Below are 25,700 nucleotides of genomic sequence, written 5' to 3'. Positions count from 1 at the left end.
ATTCTATACTCCATTGGTATAAGTTACATGTATGTATTAAGTTAAGCTTGTCTATTTTGTGGTTGAACTCTGTATTCTTATTGCTTGCCTGTCCTGCTAGTTTGACTATTTTTGTCTATTCTTCTAATCTGTTATTTGTTTAATCAATTATTGAGAATACTTTTTTATATTTTGAAGCTGTTGTATTAGGTGTATCTGAATCTAGAATTAATGTACTTGATGCTGAATTGAGCCTTTTATCAATATGTAGTATCTTTCATTTCTTGTTTTAAATCTTGCCTTAAAGAGTGTAAGCCTACTTACATTTTCATTAATCACGATCATTAATGTTTATATTTTTGTTTTTTCTTATTTTTACATTCTGACTTTTTCTAGTTTTCTGGTTGTGCTTCATGGTCTATTTTTCGGGATTAAGAATTTGTTTTTTTAATTCTATTCTACTAGTTTTTTATTCTATTCTACTTTGTACTAGTTTGGGTGTTTCCAAATTTTATTCTTGCTATTTACTCTTAGAGACTTTATCCTGCATGTTTAACTTAAAATCTAATATTGGTATGTTGTTAATGGCTTTTTGATTAATACAAAGCACTCTTAACCACTAGCCTCCTGATTTATACCCATCATGTTAGTCACATCTTAGTTTTTAAATGCCTCAAATTAAACATATAGCCACTGTTTAGATTTACCTATGTGTTAAGTTTTATTTGCTTATCAGTCTTTCTTGAATCTTAGTCCTTTCTTTTAAGATAATTTCCCTTTTTTCCTGAAATACATCCTTCCTTTAGAGTTTATTTAGTGAGGATTTCTGGGTTGTAAACACATGTCTGAGACTTGAATTTAAAATGTATTCTTATAGAGAGGATTTGCATTTGTTTCTGCTAAGTTTCTATAGGCACTACCAATCTGAGGTACTTTAAACTATGTTTGATTTGGGGCTTTTCAGGCTAGAAGATTTTATAAACTTAGGCCCCAAACCTGCCTGAAGGCAGGCCTGTGGTTGTTTCTGCTTAGTGTCTATAAGCACTACCAACCTGAAACACTTTAAATTTTTGATTTGAGACTTTTCAGGTAGAAGATCATATAAATTTAGTTCCCAAATCTGCCTGAAGGGAGGCCTGTAGTTAGGGATTCTCAGGGGAGACTTTTTAATATTGCTTTCTTTTTTACTCAGCCAAGGGTGAGATAGGCATGACTGCCTTTAATCTCCTCTCCTTCTGCAGAGCAGGGGTATTTTTTCTACTTTACACAATGATGATATTCCCCTTTCAGTGTTCTGGCTTTGTCTCTCATGCCCTGCACTGGTTGTTCTTTGAAGCCTGGGCTTTAGGCAAATGCTAGTTCCTGCATATTTGCTTATCTCTCTGGATTCTTGCTTTCTCATCATTTCTGGCCGCTAAGGAATTTCCTCACCTCCCTACCAGCTCAGAGACGAATTTTAAACGATTTTAAAAAAATACTTGACCCTGCAGTTTAAGGGGTGTTATATTGGAAAGAATTTTCTGAATAGCAAATCTGTCATGTATTACTTTGAGTTTTAAGAAATAAAGCAAAACTATGTTTCATTATACAATGGTTTTATGAATTTTAGTTAATACCTAAAGAACTGGATTATTGAATCTAGTCAGTAAATAAAATTCCATGTAATAGACACATTAAAAAAAAAAAAATGGATTCCCCTCCCAGAAGCACAGAATACCATTGTATTTTTCTATCACACTTTAAGAATTTTGCAGGTAATAGTGAAATACTGCTTAAGACAACATGGTCATCATTATTAGAATAGCTTTCCTGAACTGAGTTTAATTCTTCCTTTCTGAGGTATAAACTGATATTTTATTCACAGATTTGAAACTTAAGAATTATTGTTAAGGTTAAGATAATTTTAACCTTTAGAGGTATACTTCTCTTTTGATTGATTGATTGATTACCAGGGATTGAACCCAGGGTAGCTTTACCACTGAGCCATATCCCCAGCCCCTTTTTTTTGATTTATCTTGAGAAAAGTTCTCAGTAAGTTACTTAGGGCCTCGCCGAGTTGCTGAGGCTGGCCTCAAACTTGCAATTCTCCTGCCTAAGCCTCTAGAGTCTCTGGGATTATTGGCATGTGCCACCGTGCTCAGCTCAACAACTTTAAAGTGAAGATGAAATGTTACATCTTTTCCAGCTGCCTAATCTGCATGTCAGAATTCCTAAGTTACCTCTTTTTTTTTTTTCTTATTTATACTTTTTGAAAAAGTTTGTATTTAGTAAATTATAGTTTGATTTTGTTTTTGTTTTTATTTTTCCCCCTCTGTTGCTTAGGGAAAATATATCCAATCTTTAAGCAGTAGGAATAGTTTAGAGTTAAAAACTTATTTTTTAATTTTTTTGTAGTCTTCTGGGCCTAGAAACTAAGCATTTGATTGAGTGAAATAATCAAGGATGCATCGTGTCATAGTCTTTCTTTCCCTTATCCTCCAGTTGATGAGTACTGTGTATAGGTTTGAACTTGTACATAATAATATAATTAGTTAGAAGTATTTTTCAGGTATACTTAGTGAAGCAAATACTTCTATTGGAAACTGTTTTCAGCTCATATATTTATAAAAACCAAATGACCTGTTACTGTTATCTTTATTCTCTTAGGGAAACACTGAACAAACTGTCCAAACTAGCAAGATTGGACTTGGAAGGAGAGAATATCAGAGTTTACAACATCGCCATCATTCTCAGCGCTCTAAGTGCCGTCCACCTAAGGGCATGTATTTAACCCAGGAAGATGTGGTAGCTGTTTCTTGTAGTCCCAATGCAGCCAACACCATTCTGAGGCAACTGGACATGGAGTTGATCTCTCTGAAACGTCAGGTAGTTTTATAAAAATAGTATATTTAATGATTCTGTCCATTTTGCTTATCTACTTTTTACCTAGGTTGTACTGTACTCTTGCAGATTTTCTTAGCACCCATTTATATAAGTTTCTTGGTTTTGGGTTCTGGGCATCAAACCCATGTCCTCCAGCATGCTAGGCAAGTATTCTTCCACTGAGCTATACTCCAACCCAATTTCATTCTTTAAAATTTGTGGAAGATAAGTCTTCCATTTCTGGATTTGAATCCCAGCATTATTACTTGTTAGCTCTGTGACCTTGGGCAGACTGTATTACCTTGCTAAGCTTTAATTTTCTGTGTATGAAATTGAAGATAATCAAAATTCTCATGCAGTTTATTGAGAATTGTTTGTAATATATATTGTTCAGCAGTGTTTGGCACATTTTGAATATTCAGTGATGACTGCCATTTTCATCATCATCAGTAGTCTTATAATAAAAATATCATCATAATCAGGTGATTAAGAGGCAGGACCTAGAATCAGGGAACCTATAAGTTCTAAATCTAGGCTACACCATTTCCTACATGTATAACCTTAGGGGAGCTGTTTAATTTCTCTCAGCTTCATTTCTCTCATCTGAAAATGAGAATTAAAATATTGTGATTGGAAGGAATTAAACAAGATTATTTAAAGATTATGTATGATAAGTGCTTAAAAGCAGTGCCTAACATAATAAGTCCTCAATGAATAGTTGTTGCTATTTCTGGCCTTTCTCCGGCTTCTTTTGTTTTTTGGTTTTCATTGTTATTTTTCTTTATCCCTTAAATCTAGATGTACTTATAAATCTGTCATTTCTTACTTCATATCATCCAGCCCTGTACCCTACATGCCAGTGACTTCTGAATCTATTTTTCAAGCTGTGACTTTTCTCCCAAGCTCAATAGCTGTAGCACAGCTGCCTGCCAGATCTTCCACCTAAAGATTTCTTTTTTTTCCTCTTCCCTCTCTGTTGAAATACCAGAATCATCTTTTTTAGGCAGGGTGGGGGAGTACTGAGGCACTTTACCACTGAGTATACATACCCCCAATTCATGACAGGGTCTTATTAAGTTACTAAGGGTCTTGCTTAAACTTGATCCTCCTGTCTTAGAGTCACAGGAGGGGATTACATTAAGGCATATGTGCCACCACGCCTACCTCATCAGAACTTCTTTGCCTCATTTTCTGTCATTATCTCTCCCCCAACACACATAATCCCAAGGGGTAACCCAGCTATATGAGTTTTATCGTTGAAATTTCTTTTCAATCAGTGCTCTCATTTATACTATACCTTGTTTGACCTTATCACCTCATGTCTGACAACTTCTCTCTTGTTTATTCTTTCTGTCTGCTTTTTAACTCCATGCAACACACACAGTTGTCAGTTATAAAGCTTATCATTAATTTCTACTTGTCTTTTGCAGGTAATAGTAGACACTGATTTATCAAAAGGCAATATTAAGAAATTTGAAATTCATCCTGAGTTAGGAAACAACTGATTGACTTTAAGAAGAGGTGTACCATGGTCATGTCACATTTACATTTTTCAGCTCACTCCACCTGTGTGTGCTCTCTCCCTCCCCCTCTCTCCCTCCCTCCCCCCCCTCTTTCTTTCTTTCTACTGGTTCTAGGAATTACAAGATGCATCCCTATGTTATCACTGTGAATTTAGCATACTCTTGATCTTTAGAAAAATTGATGCATTATCTTTTCATATTATGCAATATTAAGAAATTTATTAGTAGTTTAAAAACATTGAAATTCTGAAGTAAATGTATAATATCACTGATAAAATAGAAATTAATATAACTCTTCACACTTAATATAAGAACTTTTTAACTGTTTAGCGTAGGACTAAGATTCTCCAACATTTTCAGACTTCTTTATCCCTTGACCCTAGTTATCCTGTTTCTCTTTCCTTAGCAAACTTCCTGAATGAATATATACAAAAAAATTACTTCAGTTTTCTTACCACCAGTTATTTTCTGACCCTTTCCAATTTAGTTTTTGTCTCATATCCCGTTGTAGTTGTGCCACTGAAGACTATCTTAAGATCATTTATGAAAGAATTGTCAGATCTAATGCTTCCTTATTGGTTCTTATCTCCCTTGACTACTCAGTAATGTTTGACATTATCAACCACTCCTTTCTTCTTGGAATTTCTTTCCCTTGACTTATGACACTGGTCTCTCTTGAGTTTCTTGAATATGTCTTTGAGGAGTGCTTAGTCTTTAGTCAAACCATGCATCTTTGCAAGATTCCCCATCCTCCAAATCACAGTTCTCCTTTTTAGAAAACTCCAAAAACACTTTACCTATAATATTTTCAAAGTTCTCAAGAAAACGGAGGAATAAAATATACTGGTACCTGTGCTTATATTTCATCCTCAGTACTACTGCTATACATATGGATTATTTGTGCGTGTGTGTTGCTGAGGATTGAACCCAGGGCCTTATGCATGCTAGGCAACCATTTTCCCTACTGAGCTACCCATCCTCTTACAGTTTTTTGTTGTTGTTTTTGTTTTTTTAATAAAGGTACTTTGGTTTCAGCTTTTAAGCTTCCTTGGTTATTCATTAGTGTGACATAGTAAAAGTTTACATTAATAATTTCATAAGTTATTACTACTTTTACATTGCCCAGACTGATTTCCACAACTAACCTAGTTATCTGTGCGCTCTCTCTCTCTCTCTCTCTCTCTCTCTCTCTCTTTTTGTATTCCCTGTCTCAGTGAGTGGTGAGTGCCATATACACTCACTCAGCTAACTAGTTGTCCTTGATTCCCCCTAATTCTCCACAATCGAGTGTTTACAAAAGAGATCTTAATTGTTTCTGGGTTATTTCTTTATCCAACCTTGTGTACTGCCATGATCATTCCTTCATACCTTCTGTTTTAATGAAAGCTTTCTTAATTAATATTTCTCACTTAGATTGTTAAATTAATCCATCCTCTTTACCACATTCACTTCTCCATATTATTACCCAGAAGTGTCTTTCTAAGAGACAAATGTGGTCATGTTGTTCCCTTACTTAAAAATCCTATGGTTTTCCTTCATTCTTTAGGCAAAATTCAAATTCTATAATCTGGCCTCAGCTTTATTTATTACCCAAGCCCTTGGGCTTTTTGTCTTCCTAAATGCTTTTCTGCCTTGAATGCATTCCCTCCCCCAACCTTGTCTGCCTGCTTAATTCTTGCTAATCTTTTAAAACTCCTTTAGGTGTCAGCTTCTCTTGAACATTTTCCCCGATCTTCCCTACCACCCTCCATCCAACAACACAAACATGCACATCTACTTCTTTCTTCTCTGTTTTTTCTCTCCAAGTCTACGTTAGGCGTTTTAGCATTTATCACATTTTTATATTTATTTATCTTCCCACAAATCTATGAAATCCTTGAGAACAGGGACACTTTACATTTTACATCTATATGTCTAACGTAGTCAATTAATTGTCCTTGAACCATCATAGATATTTATATTTTAGCTGTATTTAATATCTCTAGTGAAAAAAAAAATTCACAAATTCTTTTATAAATCATTTGGTTGTCCACACTGGGGAAATTTTTAAAAAAAAGAGGATTAAAGTAACCAGTCCTGACCCTTAATGTTCTAAATGGCAAATAACAGTATTGCCAGTAGAATAGTTATTTAAAACTTGGCATGGTTTAAATTCAGATTGTACCTCCTATATTTATGGTGTTAGGAGTTTCTTAACCTCTCTGTGCCCTTTATTCTTCATCTCCAAATGGTTGTAATAGAAATAGAATCAGTTCTACACTAACTCTTGTTTTGAAAGCTTTCATTTGTTCCATTGCACTTGATATACTGGGGAACAATTTAAGCATAACATGAATTGTGTTCGCTCAAGTATGAGTTTGTCAGCAAAAAGTGCACCCAGCCGACCTGAGAAAACACATACCTCAGACATGTACCAGCTACTTCAATTCACTGTGTGTTATGAACCATATACATCTAGTGTTAAAACTTTGATCTGATTTCAAATAGCCTTTCTTCTGCTTCATAGTAACTTACAAGCTGGGGGCAGCGGTAGCAAGTGCTAGGGATCAAACCCAGGACCTTAACCATGCTACGCTAATGTTCTACAATTAATTCCTTGGCCTCATACTTATGAATTTCTTAATAATTTAGAATGTATATAACTGTGCTCTCATTTTTGTTAGGTTTTTTCCTTTTCCTGTTTGTCATTACTGAAGTTTTTGAGTGCTGTATCCCCACCTGTTTTTCCCCATAAGACCTGTGATTTTTTATTGCATATGTTGAGTTATAGCAGATAGTGCTTCTCTCACAGGGAGGTTGTGAAAAATTAAATGATTTTTTTTGTCCAGAGTACTGAGAGTGATTTTTTTATACATAAATACCTAATATTAGTCACCATCATTATTCTTACTAGAATAATCATTATTTGGTCAGAACACTGCGGTAATGAGAACTTTTGATGGAAATGAATCCCTAAACATTGGTTGCCTTTGGTTATAAGAGACATTGTTAAAAAGGTATTCAGAGACTATGATTTATGATATTTAAAAATATTTAAATCTAGTTTCAAGTCCATTAAATGTGTATATTAGTTGATGTGTGTATTAATTAGTTAAATGAGCAGTATAAGTAGCCTAAGTGTGATAAATATATTTATTCTCCTGAAATAAAATTTCAGAGAGTTTTGATATATATCCTTGTCATTTGTTTGAGTATTCAAAAATTTACCTAAGTACATGATCTGATTTATATTTTGGGTTATTTGTTGAAGGTTCAGAATGCTAAGCAAGTAAACAGTGCACTTAAACAGAAAATGGAAGGTGGAATTGAAGAATTCAAACCTCCTGAGGTATGATATTGAAAAATACATGTGATTAAACATAGTGAAGCTTATTCTTTCAGTTATCCAGTCATTGTTTAAGTACTGTTTTGGTGACTTGTGTTGGTAACTACTCTGAAGGTTTCCTAATATGGATAATTTGTCATATATTTTTTCATTTAGGTAGTTGATATTTTGAGGTTTGGCTAATGCTTTTTTATTTAAATTATTACTGCCCTTAGCAATCCATATAGAGAAAATACTTAGGGAAAATAGCTATAGGAGCAAGCACAGTGTATGTGAAACTAGAAGGTCATCCATAAACAAGCTGATATATTTCTGGGACTATGCAGTGTTTTCTCAAAGCCCTTTACTGCCTATTTGAATTGGTAACACAGCAAGAATAAATCATAAGAAAAGGAGTTCATTTCAACAGATTTTTATTTTCAGACATTTGTCTTTCAGTTCAGATGAGGATTTTCCTATGTGGATTTAAATTCTTGTACTTATGTCCCTGAAAATAAAAATATCTAAAAAGATATAGATCAACCATTATTTTTGTGCCTTGTATTTTAATTGAAACCTAAATGTTTTTTGGTATTTGTGGTATTTATAGGACTCCTTAAATGCCCTGTAAGAACCAGTCAAGTCTTTTTATAGAAGTTTCTACTTATATAAAATATTTTTTCTTTTTTAATACTCTTTATGTTATGCTTCATATCCTGGATTTGCCTTCCTGTGTATGTGATAATCAAATAATCTTATTTGGTCCTAATAATGGGACTCTTTTCCTGCCTTCCAAATCACAGGCTGACTGAGCTATCTACACATGAAATATGTGTGAGGGGCTGTGGGAAGACAAAAGAATAGTGCTTCAGGGGCTGGGGTTGTGGCTCAGCGGTAGAACGCTCGCCTAGCACATGTGAGGTCCTGGGTTCGAGCCTTAGCACCACATAAAAGTAAATAAATAAAATAAACGTATTGTGCCCAACTACAACTAAAAAAAAAAAAAAAAAAAACAGTAGTGCTTCAGAAATAATGTATGTGTGGCATCTTAGTCATTAGAATTATTCTTCCAGAAAGGAAGACTTATTAAAAAAAAAAAATGTTGTTGTTTTTAATAATCTCTTTCAAGGTTAGGTTATGAAAAATATGTTCTAAACCCAGAGTAAACTGACAAACATTCTAGTAGCATTTATTTATGTAAGGCCAGTATAATATAAAAAAAAAATAGTGCTTTATTTTGCTATATTATGACAGTAAAAATTATTTTAAATTTTGTATTGAAATGTTTAGTTTTTTGTTTAAGCATGAGTTTAAATTCATAAAAGTGAAAAGATTAAAGTTCCCATAATTTCAAAATAAAATTAAAATACAACAGATATTAAAAACATTATGGGAATACCAGGAAGAACTTTGTGCCAATAAGTTTGAAAAATTAAAACATAGAACTTTGTTGGAAAATATCTTACCAAGATTGCCTGAAAAAGAAAGAAAAAACCAAATAACTTATAGTCATTAAATAAAATAATGGAATAATTAACATTTTTCTCATAAGAATATACCATGCGTAGTAACATTACAGAAAAAGTCTACCTATTTTTAATGAAAAGTTAGTCTTAATTCCAAAATATCATAAAATTATAGGACCATCTCAGTTATTAAAATTATATAAAGTAAGATTTGCAAGTACAGTAGTATTTTATCCTACCTGCCTGCTACCTCCTTGATTTCACAGAAATTCATACAAGTAGGTAAAGCAGGTATTATTATTTTACATGAGGAAACTGGACTCAGAAAGTTTAACTGACTTACTCAAGGTCACACAAGTAGTAAATCAATGGAATGCTTGACTGTATTTTAGATTTTTTAAAGTCCTGCTTCGTCCTTGATTAGCATATATTATGCTGTCACTTTCATAGAAGAGCAAAATTGCTTATTCGATTCTCACAGTTTAATAATTGAGTTAAATTTTATCAAGCATTTTCTAAAATCTTGTTATAAAAATAATGATCACGATAAAATCACTTAGTCATGCATACACTGAAATTTAAGTATTTGGGGTGACTTATTGAACTTATATGATTTAATAGTATATATAATATTATATGTTTTGTTATATTGAAAGTCCCCAGGGTATATTTATATTTATCATATTTTCCTGTTCCTTTCAGGAGGAGGGCAACTTGAATGGATATTTTTCAAAATATTAGATTCATAATCACAGTAAAGACCTTTAGAATCCTATCATCCATCCTGTTACCTTTAGGTTAGATTTTACCTAATCAGAGAATGCTAATAACCTTTAGAATAATTATAATAGGTCATTAAAAGAATTACCTCATAATTACTAAGGAGCTTTACTTGTTAATTTGGCTTTATTTGATATTTTCATTTAGGGAAAGAAAATCCATTTGCTTCCACAAGTGTTTATTGATAATCTGATGTAAGGCACAATGGTGTGAAGCACTCTGAGAAGTATGGTGGGGGAGGGTAGGAAAAAGGACAAAATGAGGTGATTTTTTTCACCTTTTTTTAAAAAAGGACTTACGTATAGATGTTGTAAGACAAACTGATAAAAGTTATACGGTAGATTTATAAACAAAGTGCTACAGGAAAATAGCAGCATTATTCATTATTCATTCTGGCTAGGATAATCAGGAAAGACTTCCTTAAGGAGGAATGTTTCATCTGAGGCTTGAAAGATAAGTGGAGGTTTTACTGTCACATAAAATGGAGAAGAGGACATTTCAGGCAGAGAGAATGATAGGAATAATGATGAGGTGTTGAATAATACATTCAAAATATATATACAGTCTGGAAATAAAAAGCACTCTTACAAACCAATCAACAGGTATTTCAAATATTTCTGTATAGTATTCACTTACTATGAACTCATTATTGGGCTAATTGCTGTGTGGAATTCAGCAGAAGTATAAAACAATCTTCTCTCAAGAATCGTATTGTCTACTTAGGAAGGCAAACTTGGATGTGGAGGAATAATGAAAACCATATGAGTGAGATATTAATGAGGTTGAGTGAGGACTTCTTTGTGATAGAGATCAGTGGGCAAGAGGCAAAGTGCAGAAGTCCTTGCAAAAAAGAAGCAAATTAAGTTAAATGAAAAAACCCTGTTGTTTCTTCAGTATAGGAGGATGTATTTATTTTTTAATTGTATGAAAATTATCCTCAAATATTATGTTATGCAGTTTTATGCAGGAGATATTTGATAGCTACTAAAATACTAAGTATATGAGTGATGAATGGTAAAAGGGTTGGAATAGAGTTGGGTATTAGTTATAGGAATGGAAGCAAATGATAACACTGCAAAGTAGGAAATAAATTTATATCTCCTCAAGTTTGTGAGCATATTAGGGGTAGAGGTAGCAATTTTTGTTATGCTTTGATTTGTTTTGGATGGAGGTAGGTAGATGGAGACAAGGAGACTAATCCAAGAAGAAAGAATAATATAACTGGAAAAATGAGTGCTTTTTGAAGCTATAAATTTCCCATCCATGAATGTTTTCTTGCAAAGGTGGGTAACCCTTTTATTATGGATGTTGGATAGAATTTTCAGCATTGAGTAGAAGGTTTAACTTGGTAATCATTTCCAGCTCTTCAGACTTTATATATATATATAATATACACATGCATACATATAATACTGCTGACAAAAGTGAGAAATACCTGAAGGCAAATTGATTTATTGGGGAAAGGATGCAGTAAGAATGCTGAATTCACTAAGGAAGTCATGAATTGTTTGTTCTAGAAGTATCTTTCATACAGTTATTAGATTGTATTGTTGTATATTATTATTTTTTAAATAACAACATTTCAGATCAGGGTTTGGTGTAGAAGGATATAGTCTGTGGTACCACCCAGCTAATTTTGATATCAACACAGTTTTAGATTCCTAGTTATGTTCGAATTGTCCTTTTTCTAAATTAAATCTTTACTAAAGTGTAAATGGCTTTAAAATAGACTATAAAAATGAATAACTTAACAAGAATCCTGTCTATTTAAAATTTTTGACCCTATTTCTCCTTCCTTCTCTTTTTACTGCTTCCATTTTGTCATATAGTAACTATTTAATCCCATCTGGTTTCAGCTCTTTCCTCCTAAATTTTTCCAACAAAACTGCTTCTTAAAGGTTGACATTGTCACTGAAGACAAAACTTTTTATTCTTCATACCTTTTCCTGAGCTCTTGTTTTAGGTGACTACCCATCTTTCTCTTTGTTCTGTAACTTTTTTTTCTTTTTTCTTTTTTTACCCTCCAGGTTTTTTTTTTCTTTTTGTTTTTTGAACCAGGGGCTTTTTTTTTTTTTTAATCATTGAGGTACATCCCCAGTCCTTTTTATTTTTCACTTTGAAATGGGGTCTCACTAAGTTGCTAAGACTAGCCTAGAACCTCAGCCTCCCTAGTCACTGGGATTATAGGCATGTGCCACTGGACCTGTCTTCCCTTAACTTTTGAGAGATTATGTTCTCTTTTATAGCTACTATGTTCCCTTCTCAGCATGATTTTCCTTTCTCTACATAAATGTAGGCATTGTCCAGGGTTTCTCCTCAAAATTCCTTTTTTTCCTCCTCCCTTGAAGATAGAATCTCACCATTTAACTATGTTAAAATTGCATCCTATGTGCATTTAAATGATTCAAATTCAACTGGATAGACGTTCAGCCATTTAAGAGAGAGAAACAGAATGTTTAGCCATAGCAAGTATAGTATTGCTGCAATTCTGCCTGATTCCCATTTATTGAGTATCTGCCCCAGAGTGAACATTCATGAATTGAGAATTATGAATCCAGCTCCTTCAATCTGTTTTAGCTTCTACATGACTCTTTGAACTGAGAGAGATTCTAGTATTTAAATATATATAAAATATACACAGACATACATATAATTATACGGATTGGCAGTTGTATTTGGGGTTCGGCTGAAAAACTAGTGGTGCATTTCAGTGCTGGAGAGAAGTACCTGATTGTATGGATCTATTGAGAGATTGTGTGCCTATCAGTGGCTACACTAATAAGCACATTTCAAGAGTAATTTGGCAATGGGGATGCCACAGTTTTTAAAAAGAAGCCCAATAAGTAAGTCCTGAGTAAGGTATAACTCCATTATTTTCCCTATGAAAATTTTCCAGACCCTTCAAAAATTTATTGGAATAAACTTATTTTACCCTCAAGTGGGCACCTGAGCTCTCCCTGAGTGTCCTGTCCTAGTATCTCATTTTCAGCATATCCCAAATTAAATGCATCTTTGCTTTACCTTTCTACATCTCCCAAATCTACATTTCTTGACTTCTAGATTCTTAACAGCATAGCTCTTCTTCCAGCTTTCCAGGGTTAAAGTCTTATTATGGATAAAATCATACTCTTCTCACATATACTCTTACCATCAAAAACACAATCATTGTTTATTAAATTTAGTGCAAGCTTATCACCCTTGGTTTTTTGCCATTTTTTCTATGATTAGTGACCCTTAATACATTTTAGTTTAGTGAAATACTACCAACTTTCTGGGCTTATTTATCACTTTTTCCTGATAGATTCTATTGTTCCCTATACATGGAATACCTTCTGTTTTCCTTTCAGAAACTTCTTTCCTAAAATCCATCTCAATTTCTAACCCTTCCAGTTTCCCTTTTTCTTGTTCATGTCAAGGTGTTACATAGAGTCACTTTATCTTTGCAAAAAGTTCCTTTATCTACCGCCAAAGGTCCTTGATATTACTGGTCAGTGGATATACACTAGTGAAATCTGATTGATATTACAATATCAAAATTCTAGAATTTTTTAAACAAAAAATTGGGGAGGAACATTGGAAGATTTGGGGAGAAAAAGATCCATTCTTCTCAGCCCGTCACTTTCTTTAGAAATTTAAAAAAATATTTTAGGACTTAGGCCTATTCTACATTCTGTGCTGATTTGTAACACTGTTTTAGGGTGAGAAAGGCTAGATTTAATATAAATTTGAAGGGAAGAAATTTTAAGAGTCACAGATCTTTTCTAAAGAAAATAAAATGTCTTAAATGTTAAAAACAAGGTTAAAATTAACATTTGTAATGAATGATAGGAACATTGTAGTTGGAAAATTGACAACTAATAGGTTTTCTCAGGCTTCAATATCTTTGATATAGAGCATAAATGTTAATGTTGTACATTCCAGATTTGTACATTTCCCTTTCATTACCTTTCTGTGTGGGTAAAAAGTAACTCAATATAAATTTTAATCCTTCTAAAAATGGAGTCTTCATAAATCAGTTTTAGTACTCTCATGTCTGTGATTTGGTGAAAAGTTAAAAAAAATAAGCACTTTGAAAAAATGTCTGTCTTCATATCCTCATTAGGAAATTCTCTTTAATTTTGTAGTCAAATCAGAAAATTAATGCCCGTTGGACCACAGAGGAGCAGCTTCTAGCAGTGCAAGGTATATTAAAGATAAGCAGTTACTGTTGTTAATAATTATTTAACTTGTCATGAAAGGTGACTATCATAGTTCTTCCCTTCCTTTAGAAGTGGATCAAGAAAGAAAATGGATTTTGTATTAATCACAAAGTTTTGGTGACCAGGAATTATGTGTTGTATTTGTGGATGTGACATACTGAGTCTATGTACATTTTGGGTCCAGAACAGCACATAATGCATTCTCAGCACTGAATAATCGATGTTGGTGACAAGCATGACCAAGTCATGTGGGCTCGGTGTCTGCTTCAGTATTCTTGCAATTAGACTCATTTTTCCTGTATCACTCATTGATGATTCATAATTAAAAGCATAAATTATAATGTTTTTGGTTTTTCTAATCACTCTGTGTAGTAGTCTCTATTTTATAAGTGTCAGGTACTGTATGTTTAACTTTCAGTTTATCATACCTTACTTAAGAGATGTACCACTGAATGCTTAGAACCCTGGCTTTAAGTATTTGTATTTTTAAAAAGAGACTGAAGAGGTATAAATTATACATATAACATTTTAATGTACTATGTATAACTTTTTTGAGTTATATGACAAAAGACCATTTGTGTTCTGAATGCCCATGGGCAAATTTAAAATGCTCTAAACTTGGATTTTCTCATGTTTGAATTACCTAAGAGCAAATTGTATATTTTTATTCAGTATTGTGGGGTGTTTTGTTGTTTTTCCTCTTTAAGATGAACTATCTGCAGAACTATCTGCAGACTCTGATTGAGTCATTTTAAGTATGTATGGTCTACACATTTTGGGGTTTTTTTTGGGTGGTGGTGGTACTGAACCTTTTTGTGTTGAGTATCTATAGCATTTTTACCTAGATTAACTATTATAAGGGTTCCAATGAAACGAATATTCAAGTACACTTTTTAAAATATTTCCAAATGTTCATGGCAGAATATATTTGTAGAAATGCCATGCAAGCATCATTCAGATATGAAAGTAATGTAATTAAAGATTGACTAATAGATGACTCTACAGTTTGGAATAGAGAACGTGAGAATTAGCCCATAAAGAGAAGTACTTGATGCTCTGAAAGCAGGTAGCTGTGCGTGAGTATCAAGCACATTCATAGAACTAAGTTTCTGAATGAGTCAGAACAAGGTTTAGTTACTTTATAATGTTCAACAATAGCTGCTTTAAAATTAGACTCTGATAATTTAAATTTTGTTTAAAACATTAGTGAGCATTTTCAATGGCTGCTTCGTATTCCTTTATAACTATGACTGACAGCTCTAGCATAGTTATTTTGAATAGACATTCCTTTTATTCAAGTAAACCCTGTTTCCCTCCATCTTAATTCTGTACTGTAATATAAGAAATTATCCCGGTGAAAAGCAATTTCTGAATAGGATTTTCTAGGAAAACCTGGGCTAATATTTCTCTGTTCAGCACTCAGGATTTGATTCTGTTGTACAGTACTACTTTAAGTGGTAGAGTCCATTGAAAATTACGGCTGGGTTGGATATTAAGAAAAGCTTCATTCAAGGAAAGGGCAGTGGTAAGATTTGTGTATATATGTGGACATAGCTTATTAAAATGGAAGAACAGAGTATTAACACATTTAATCAAACATTTCCTCTGTATTCAGGCATATTCACTATTATTAATGCTTATTTTAAAAGTAACCCTTTAAATAAATTATTCTAATGCAGCCATTTGTATAGAAGTATACTTGATCTTAGAATTTCAAAGAATCTTTTTTAATAATGTGTTAATGTCTCGTTTTTATTTATTTTGACTCTGGAATTTTTGCTTCATTTTGGGCATTTTGTTTTTATTATTGTTATTACATGAGATAAAACAATATGAAGCTGGGCTGGGGATGTGGCTCAAGTGGTAGTGCACTCGCCTGGTATGCGTGGGGCACTGGGTTCGATCCTCATCACCACATAAAAATAAAATAAAGATATTGTGTCCACCTAAAACTAAAAAATAAATATTAAAAAACAACAATATGAAGCTATCTGTGTCCAAAATAGTTGTTTTGAGTGAATTAAAAAGTTCCATTTTGTCTTATATTCCCACATAATGCCCAGAATTATGTCTTATAAGTAGTATAATTCATATAGTAATATCGACTGTACCTGAGTCTTGGTGGTTATATAATTGCAGTGTCTAGCTTAATGTGTAGTTTGCTGTTAAGAAGCTATTTATCAGGCAGTATTTTCTTTTTTATTATTTTTCTTTAATCTTTATTTATGAGAAATTTTTATGTAGTTTTGCACTAATGACTTTACTTTTGCAACGCAATAATAAATTGTTTTGATATTAACACATTTTAATTTGTAGAGCATTTTATATTTAAGACATTTTATACATGTATTCTGCCTTGACACTCATTTGTAAAATGCTTTATTTTCTTGCTCATAGTAGTCTATTTACAGTGACCTGGAGAAAGAAATAATGACTCTAGTGCTACTATTAATAATTATAACTGTTACATAAACTCTCTTGTTGTAACTCTTTTAAAACCAAACACATTAAGTTCATTTTCTTTCCTAGGGTTTAAATATATCTTTATCACTTTACTTTCCTAACCTATCTACTTAGATTTTTGTTAAGTAAATGATAACCATTTAAGTAAGCTTCTCTTTCTTTTTTTCTTAATTGAAAGGGGAGTGAGGAATCAAGCTTAGATTGAATAGTAATGTCTGCTTATACTTCTGTAATCTATTGATTTATTATGCTCTTTTTAGTTCTACCTATAATTTTAGTAACATTGTTCAAAGATCCCCAAGTGGGTTATCATTAATGGTGCTAATTTAGTTCATTTAAAGTATCTATCAAGAATAGTTATACAATTTCTGTCATCTGTTCTAGTATTAGATATCTAAATTTTACATTATAACAAATTAATAAGAGCAAGACCAATCATGATCTTCCCATATTTTTGTTAATGGTAAACTATTATCCCTGTTTGTATCATATATAAATATGTGTCTCATATATTAATGTTTATATATAAATATCTTAAATTATAGTACAAAACACTCTTTTAAAGTTTATAAGGGGGTAGAAGCATGCTAAACAATATTTGCCGTTTTTTATTTTAGGCCACCTCTTAAATGTATTCATTTCCTGGTTATTAGTGCTAATAAAAATATACATATATAGATATGCACATATGTGTGTGTATATACATACACACTCCCCTGTTAAAATTTTTATGCTCTAATTTTATCAAGATCCCAATTTTAATTTTTAGTTCTTTTAAAACAGAAAGTGACAGAACTATGTTCAAGTGGTGTGTTTACAGTAAAATTTACCTTCTCTTTCTATAGTTTATACATTAGATCATTTTAAAGAAGAAATAAAGTTGCAGATCTAGAAATTGCTTCTTTCGTTTGACATTTGATAATAATGTAAGGATAGTAAACATGAATGATCAAAAGGAGGTGGAAATAGGAGATTCATACCTTTGCATTTGAAAGGCACACTTGTGCTTTAGATAATTCTGTTATAACAAATCCCCCAAGAATGAAGGTTAAAAAATAGAACTGTAAACCCTCTGATGCACTTACTTCAAACAATCAACAATTCAAAATTTCCAGCATTTTTGCAATGAAATTTAACTTATAACAAGGGAAGGTGAGAATACATATATAGAAGAGACCTAGAAGAGAAAAGATAGATATTGAAAAGAAAATACATGATTTTGACTTTCAACTCTCAATTATATACAGGATTCATTGTTCTGCTGCTATTGATATTTTCTACCTTCTTTAACATTGAGTATATGAAGAGATTTACAGGAGGTTCAAAGAAACTCATGTTCCCAAGTGATTAAAATTTATGTCTTAGTGATTGAAAAGAACCACAATCCTACTTTCTAGATGTCACTCTATTACTGTTGTTTTAAAACTGGATTATTGATAATTATGGATTATTTATAATTCCCAACTATATTAAGTACTTGCTCATTTAAGAAATTTTGGCATAGGAAGAAAAAAAATTCCCTGAAATTTTAATACCTAGAAGCAGCTTGCAACAGTTAATGCTTTGGTTTTTTGTGTGGAGTGTTTTTTTAAGTCCAAATTTAGCTTTTTAAACATACAAAAGTAGCTGTCCATACTGTCTCTTCTAAATAAAAAGACAAATTCAGATTCCATGTCCAGTTTTGGGAAACAGCATATAAATGTTCCTGAAGGTACCATCTTGTTAGCCAAAGCTCAAAACATGAATGGACAAACTCCACTAATTTAAAATTTGAGATAATGTAGATAATGGCTATGGTAAAGTCTTTACTATTAATAACAATATCTTCTTTGGCAAACTAAAAGTATAAACAACAAGTGTAAAAAAAAATTATGTATGTTTTATGTTGGGTAATGTAGAATACTGGTTGGAAAATGTGAGCTTTCATAAAATAACAAAATATCTTAATGACAATATTTTTATGTTAATTCCCAAAACTTTAAAAATATATATTAAATAGTAAAGAATATCATCTGCCAGCATAGGAAGTCAGGTTGTTTTAACTTTGAAGTGATGTTTAGAAACTTGATTAAATATCATTTTTTTTCTTCATGGGAAATTTATGTTTCTCCAAATGTATATTCCACTGACTCTTGAAAATTTTAATTAGCAATTATGGTTCACATGTACGGACCTTTTATATCTTTAGGAAGATATTGACTTAATCATCATCTTTAACTCCCTTGTTGAGAAAGCAATCAGATTGCTTTTTGATTAAAAACTATGAAAAAAAGAATGGGCCACTTGTCCCTAGGTACAGATCGGAACTCAGATAGCTGTGATGCTGTAGTTGTTAAGTCATTTGTTCCTCATCACTACCCCTGATAGGTGTCCTCTACACGCTTAATTGGGGATTTCTTCTCAAAAAGCAGTTCCAGCAAGTTGGCATTTCACTATACTTTGCCTAGTTGAGGACCACAGTATAGAGCTTTAAGAATTACATCCATTTTCTAGCAAAAACATATTGTTGAACAGAGTCATCAGGAGTGTGAAGGTGATAAAGAAGATTATCATGTCTCTTGTGGTTTAAGGGGCAAAAATATAAAATAAAGCCTAATAGAAAAAAATCATATTTCCTGAACACTTTTTGCAGACTTAGCATTGCAGTAATGCTTGTGCTGATTTGCATCCCATAGGTCAGTACTTCCAACCTTTTTCACATCATGTATACAGATGAAAATTATAAAATGTGTCAGAACACAGATAAACAGATGAGGCTGCTCCAGTCCTAAGACTGCCTAGGAGCTCTGGCTATTACAGCCCCTAGCCAGCCATCCTGCAAGTCAAAGGGATTATTTTTTGTGCATGCTTGTTCTCAGGACGTTGATTGGGATCCAGCCAAATCAGAGGTCTGCGTATGATCTGAGCCCTTAGGTTTTAGATAGATATACAGGAGTTAATAATAACACACCTGGGTGGCTTGGAAGAGGTCCTTCACATCCAGGTCTCCAGAAAAAACTAAAGCTCTTATGGAAAGTAAATATGACAATATTGGTGACATGGTAAGGTCCATTGAGCAAGGAAAATTAAGAAGTAAAAGAGCAAAAGGAAGATAGTCAGGAGGAGACAACTTTGGAATTTATTTTGCAATATTTGGAATATATTTTGTAAACCAGATAGGTATTATATCTGCAGACTTAGAGTAAGAGTTATTCTTAAGATCTAACCCTTTTCTTATTTAAAGTTTTTATTTGTAATCTCCCATATTCAGGTTTGGCCATTTCTAGAATATAAATTAAGTATTGTTTATAAAAATTAGAACATTGATGGAGCACAGTATCTGATTTCTGATCAATAGATATTCTTCAGCACAGCTCTCAAATTTATAAATTAGAAATAGCACAGAAACTTGGTCTTTTACAAGCTGCTATTCTCTAAAGTATAAGTAGTGGAGAAGTACTTGAATATCTTAATAGTAACTATTACTGTGAAGTAATCTGGAATCTATTGTCCAATAAGCCCTCAGTGTAAACCTAGTCACTATTAGAATTCCTCTTATCTGTGAAGTTCAAATTGGAGATCAACCTTTAGATTTAAAGGGAAATAAATTCATTTGTGTTGATAAAATATTGCAAACAATGTCTGTCATTATTATTTTTTGTTATAATATGAGAACAAAGCAAAGGAGCATAGCTTACAAACCCAAAGCTCTGCATTTAAAATAGGATATAATTATAGGTAAATGATGGCAGACTTCCCTCCAAATTCTCTAAGGTAAAGAAAGGAACTCCCTGTGGATCAAGCCTGGCTAGTTGAATATAGCCAGAGATGCTTGTTCCCCAGGAGCAGAATTAAAAACAGAATCAGGTCACATGGGTGCTTTCAGGTAATTGGGGATTTCATATTAATTGATATCAGTAAGAATATAACTAGCCTTTCTGCTGGGATATTTTATATTTTGAGCTAAGTGCATCTGTTTCTAGAAATGGGTCCATAAACTTCTTTTAGAATTCCTTTAAGAGCAAATTAGTATCTATTTTAAATTCTATAGCATAATCTGAGCTTCATAAATCAATTACTATCCTTCATTATAATGAAATTTTCTTAATGAAAAGTTCTCAAATAGCAGAGTACACACATTGCTTCTAAGAGCACTACTCTAACCTTATTTAAGCTATAAAGCCTGGTTAGGAATCCTCCTCACGCAGTCTTTAGAACTTATAGATGAGTTAACATCCAACTGATTCTCAAAAATACCTTCCCTTTTTTTAATCCATCAGATTGTGATAATTCTACTTTTATATTTTAACTCTTATTTCTTTTTGTTGGTATCCTGGTGGGTTAGTAATTAAGACCAAAATTATAGTGGGGGAACCCTAAGGCTACTCACTCAGTCCATTGAGGGGATAAAAGAGATGGCTCATTCCCATCCAGTTTTGTTTACAAACGGTGTTGCTCAAATTTAGGTGACTGGCTACTAGGGAAATAAATGAATGTGGAATTGAGGATGGAACAAAGAATTCAATGCTTTACAATAAATGGACTGTATTTGAGAGTTCAAGAGAGGATTGGAGAAAATAACTGAGTATGTAAAAAAATGGTAAGTTTCTGATTGTTCAGTTGAAGGCAAGTGGCTGGCTCAATGAAATGACCTAATTGATAGTTTTCATCTGTGACCCTGATATCTTAGCCTCTGTCTCGGAATTGAAAAATGAGCAGAGTTTATCAGATAGGATTTCATTGCTGGTATCTTTGGTGTGTGCATGATGTATAGTACACACAGCTCTCCTTACTGATCCTTCACAGGTGTATTATTTACTTTGCCTTCCAGGTGTCCGCAAATATGGTAAAGATTTTCAAGCTATTGCAGATGTAATTGGCAACAAGACTGTTGGCCAAGTGAAGAACTTCTTTGTAAACTACAGGCGTCGGTTTAACTTAGAGGAGGTATTGCAGGAGTGGGAAGCAGAACAAGGAACCCAGGCTTCTAATGGTGATGCTTCTACTTTAGGGGAGGAGACAAAAAGTGCTTCTAATGTGCCATCAGGGAAGAGCACTGATGAAGAAGAGGAGGTGTGTTTGTGTCTGGAATTTGAGCTAATATGAGTTGAGGAGTCACCATTTTGTGTGGTGTTCTGTAAGGTTAATTTGTCAGAGGATTAGCTAAATGAGCATGAAAGGTTGACAATACACTTACTCAGTGGTGCATCTCTCGTGACTCTTAAGTCATAATGACATGCTAATTTCTGATCCTAGCAGAATGGAGAGTGTATTGTTCTTCCATAGTCTTATTTTTATTTCCAGTGTTAAGCTGTTTACTAATAAAGATGCCTGTTTGGTAGCCTCATTGCTTTTTTTTGTTTTGTTTTTTATTTTGTTTTTTGTTTTGTTTAAAATAAAAGAAGCTTGTGCTTCCAATAAACACTGGTGTTATGTTTTTGTTTTGATTTGTTTTGTTTTTCCTGTGACAGCCCAATCTATATTGTATTAAGTTCATTAGGACTTACATCTCATACATGTATTTTTGTTTCCTCACCTCTAGGCACAGACCCCACAGGCTCCTCGGACTCTGGGTCCATCACCTCCTGCCCCATCATCCACTCCAACACCAACAGCCCCCATTGCCACTCTGAACCAGCCTCCACCACTTCTTCGTCCAACACTGCCTGCTGCCCCTGCTCTTCATCGGCAGCCTCCTCCACTCCAGCAGCAGGCTCGGTTCATCCAGCCCCGGCCAACTCTAAATCAGCCTCCACCACCTCTCATTCGCCCTGCTAATTCTATGCCACCCCGTCTAAACCCAAGACCAGTGTTGTCCACGGTTGGTGGTCAACAGCCACCATCACTTATTGGAATTCAGACAGATTCACAGTCCTCACTGCACTAAAAATTAAATTGGACAGTGCTACAGTAACTTTTCACCCCATCATTATACCAGTGCTCATCTGACTGATGCAAAAGAGGAAAGAATAATCCTTCCTAGATGCTGAGGCTGCAAACTAGTTCTGAGGCAGTGGGCTGGCATAAGTGAATGTCTAAGAAATTTTCCAGTTCAATAATATGTTATAAAACAAAAAGCCTCCAGATAGCCAGCCTCCTTTCTAGAATATGTGTTCACCAATGTGATCTCATAAAAGGAAAAGAAAAAAAGGATTTAAGTATTCTATATATACCAAGGGTCTTTTTGTTTTGTTTTTACTGTATTTATTTTATTGAGGTTCTTTATATTCCTGCCTCTTCATAGTCAAGGCTCTTAGTACAAGAATGTTGACTTAGTAATTGTGAAAACTCCTTAAGTTTCTTAAGTTAAGGACGTTTGGCTTTTTTTTTCTTTTATTTAATTTTTTAAAAACATTTTCCTATGTTAGGAGTGCAAGAATAAATAGCCTGCATTTCAGATTTTGATATGTTCATTTAATTCATATTTAAGAAATTATAGCTGCATGTCCCTTTTTTCAAAATGTGTTGCTTTTTTTTCTAAAGGAATTCTAATTCCTTTAAAAGAAAGCAATTTAATCAATTGCAAAGCAATTATATGAAATCACAAAGAATGTACTGAATCTACTAACCCTTTAACATACAGTTTAGGGTCCTAGTGTAAAGTCCTTATTTAAAGGTCATTGACCCCCGTCATCTATCAGTAGTAATAACTAAATTGGAATAATAATTTTACATACAAATGAGGACTTAATTTATTGGAATATAATGTCTTTAAGTTCCTTGAAAATGTAGTTCATTTTGAAAAGAATTCATATTTCTAAATGCCATTTGCTTTTAACTAGTTGTTGCCTACAATTGAGGTCTTTAGAAGAGAATTATATTTTGTCAGTTATGTAGAGACAATGGTTTTGGAAGCATTTATTTCCACTACCCTTTTTGTGTTTAGGTTATTACCCTCATATTTATTAATAGAGTTTGCATTTAATATGAAGGGTGTTTTCTTGATAAATCTCTATTGTACTATTTGGATACAATTGTTTATTCCTTGCAGCCAACCTATTTATGGGTTTGGTTTAGGGTTAAGTCATCAACATTTCATAAAATGAATTTTTAGAATTTGTTCTGCATTATCTAAAGATGTATTAGTATATAGTCACAATTGTGCTGTTAACTAAACACTGAGACCCCTTTTTATAAAGAAAAAGACTTCAGGTCATCTTAATTCAATACATAATCATTAAGCACCCACAAAAAATATTTTACAAGTGATAGTATTTCAACAATGTGTTACTAATATTTTTGATATAATGATTTCATATTGGAATCATGACTTGTGCAAAGGGACAGATTTGCTATACTAGTGGAACATAAGACTAAATGTTTGCACATTCACATTCTCATCACATTTAGAACTACTTCACCAAATAGTCAACTTCAAAAGTCTTAATTTATGTTTTGAGAGGTCATGTATTCCCAAAATATTGGAAAAATAGTCCCTTCCATTGGCTCTACAGCCTAAAAGAGCTATAGATTTAATTTCATCGGTTCCTTTTTCTTTTCACATTCAGACTAGTTTCTTCTTAAGCACCCTGTGTTCTGGAATAACCAAAATATTTTGCAGGATAAGTCTTTCTTTCTCATTGGATCATTGTTGAGGCCTGGATAATAACCAGATGAAATTTAACTGACTTTAAATTCTTAATATTATAGAATTTATACTTATTTTTACTTTAAAAGCCATGGGGGACAGTTATATATCTTAAAATATCTAGAACATTTTTAAAAAGCACTTAGATTGTCTTGCATATGTGCATACTATACCTTGACAGCTTTTATTGTCTTGTCTCTTGTCAGTAGACCTTCAGTACACAGTATGTGGGATATGTCAGTCAAGTTGGTCAGCACCAGCATCTGTCCAGCTGTTTGGTATATTGTGATTCATTTAAAATCTGTTCTATCCCAAACATGGGCCAAGGTGCTGTATCTGAGGGATGTGCTGTAATTTTATTTACATACATTAGAGCGCACAGTAGAAAATCTTAGCTTCATTAGTAATATGACACATGTATATAGTGAGATGTCTTTATTATGTGCTTTGCATATTTTGTAAATATTTTGCACGTCATTTTCCTTTTTTGTTTAAGCAGTGTTTGCCTGGAAGAGTGATGTGCTTGCTGCTTAATCAAAGGATTAAAGATTTAAAGATGTCTATGTCTTCTATTTTTATATAATTTCATGTTGTATGAGGATTAGGACCTCTTCACTGTGAAATTCTAAATATTGATTTTTATAAAAAAGCAAAATCTAGAAATCTTTTAATGACCATTTTCATTAATTCTGAGGTTATCATTTTTGAAAATCTACACCAAAGTGTTTTATTACATAACTAAAAATAAATCACAATATTGATGCATCTGGTAAAATTAATGAAAAAATATTTTCTCTAAATGATTTAATTCCAGTGTAATATGGATGGAGGTAAAGGTAAGTTATAATCAAAATATGTTCTTCATCAGTGAACTTACAAATAAGTGAGTAAATGAGAATATAAAATAAAGATGAAAGAATCATTTTCTGTCTTAATATGGGCCTATATTCTTTTCAGGAATATATGTAGAGAGCAAACCAAGAATGTGATGTCATTATTTTTAAAAAATTAGGACTTTTGTTTGGTTAAAAGTACCAAGTTTAGTTATTAAATGTTAATGTTCCTTGTTATCAAAAAAACATTACCCACAAATATTAAAAACTGGTAACTAGTTAACACAGGTCTATCAGGATTCCCTAAAAAGAAAATAATCTTACAACTCAAAGCAGAATTTGCTTTTCTCTGAATACTTCCCAAAGATAAATTATAAATACATTATTATTACAGGAAACATAAGGAAAAGAAACCAAATTGTTTTGATTTTTTTTAAGTTAGAGATTATAGATTTTATCACTTAGAAGAACATAATAGACTGAATACAGAATCCAAGTGTCAAGTTTGAGAAACTTGACTGTATTAGAAAATATCGAAAAGAAACTAGCTCATTTTTATGACAGCTGATGTATGGGAGTATATAAACAGTTTTCTTTTAGAAAAAATAGGTCACATAGAACTCACCCCAGTTTTCATCCCTATCATAACTTCGGTAACTTCCTTGTGAAGGAATGTTATTGCAGCAAAACAATGGTGTTTGGAAGTTAAACATTAAAAGGAATG

At 32.8% G+C, this 25,700-nt stretch overlaps 1 protein-coding gene across 7 annotated transcripts in view; it reads left to right on the top strand.

The window, feature by feature from the left end:
* The window catches only part of Rcor3 (REST corepressor 3), a 44,116-nt gene extending 19,414 nt beyond the window's left edge, over nucleotides 1-24,702 (top strand). For 5 of the 7 annotated variants that reach the window (XM_015483679.2, XM_048809428.1, XM_048809427.1 and 2 more), the window contains 5 exons: nucleotides 2,626-2,844; nucleotides 7,615-7,692; nucleotides 14,039-14,096; nucleotides 21,387-21,628; nucleotides 22,098-24,702. In XM_015483679.2, the coding sequence (XP_015339165.1) occupies nucleotides 2,626-2,844; nucleotides 7,615-7,692; nucleotides 14,039-14,096; nucleotides 21,387-21,628; nucleotides 22,098-22,442 (942 nt within the window). In that variant the 3' untranslated portion in view covers nucleotides 22,443-24,702. The remainder of the gene's footprint in view (nucleotides 1-2,625; nucleotides 2,845-7,614; nucleotides 7,693-14,038; nucleotides 14,097-21,386; nucleotides 21,629-22,097) is intronic. The other 2 variants (XM_015483681.2, XM_048809430.1) reach the window with 2 other exon arrangements.
* Nucleotides 24,703-25,700: the final 998 nt, after the last annotated feature.

This window comes from Marmota marmota, unplaced genomic scaffold (genome assembly GCF_001458135.2).
Source record: "Marmota marmota marmota unplaced genomic scaffold, marMar, whole genome shotgun sequence".
Classification (NCBI taxonomy): Eukaryota; Metazoa; Chordata; class Mammalia; order Rodentia; family Sciuridae; genus Marmota; species Marmota marmota.
Note: the sequence above shows the minus strand (reverse complement) of the source record. Positions and strands in the feature narration are given on the sequence as shown.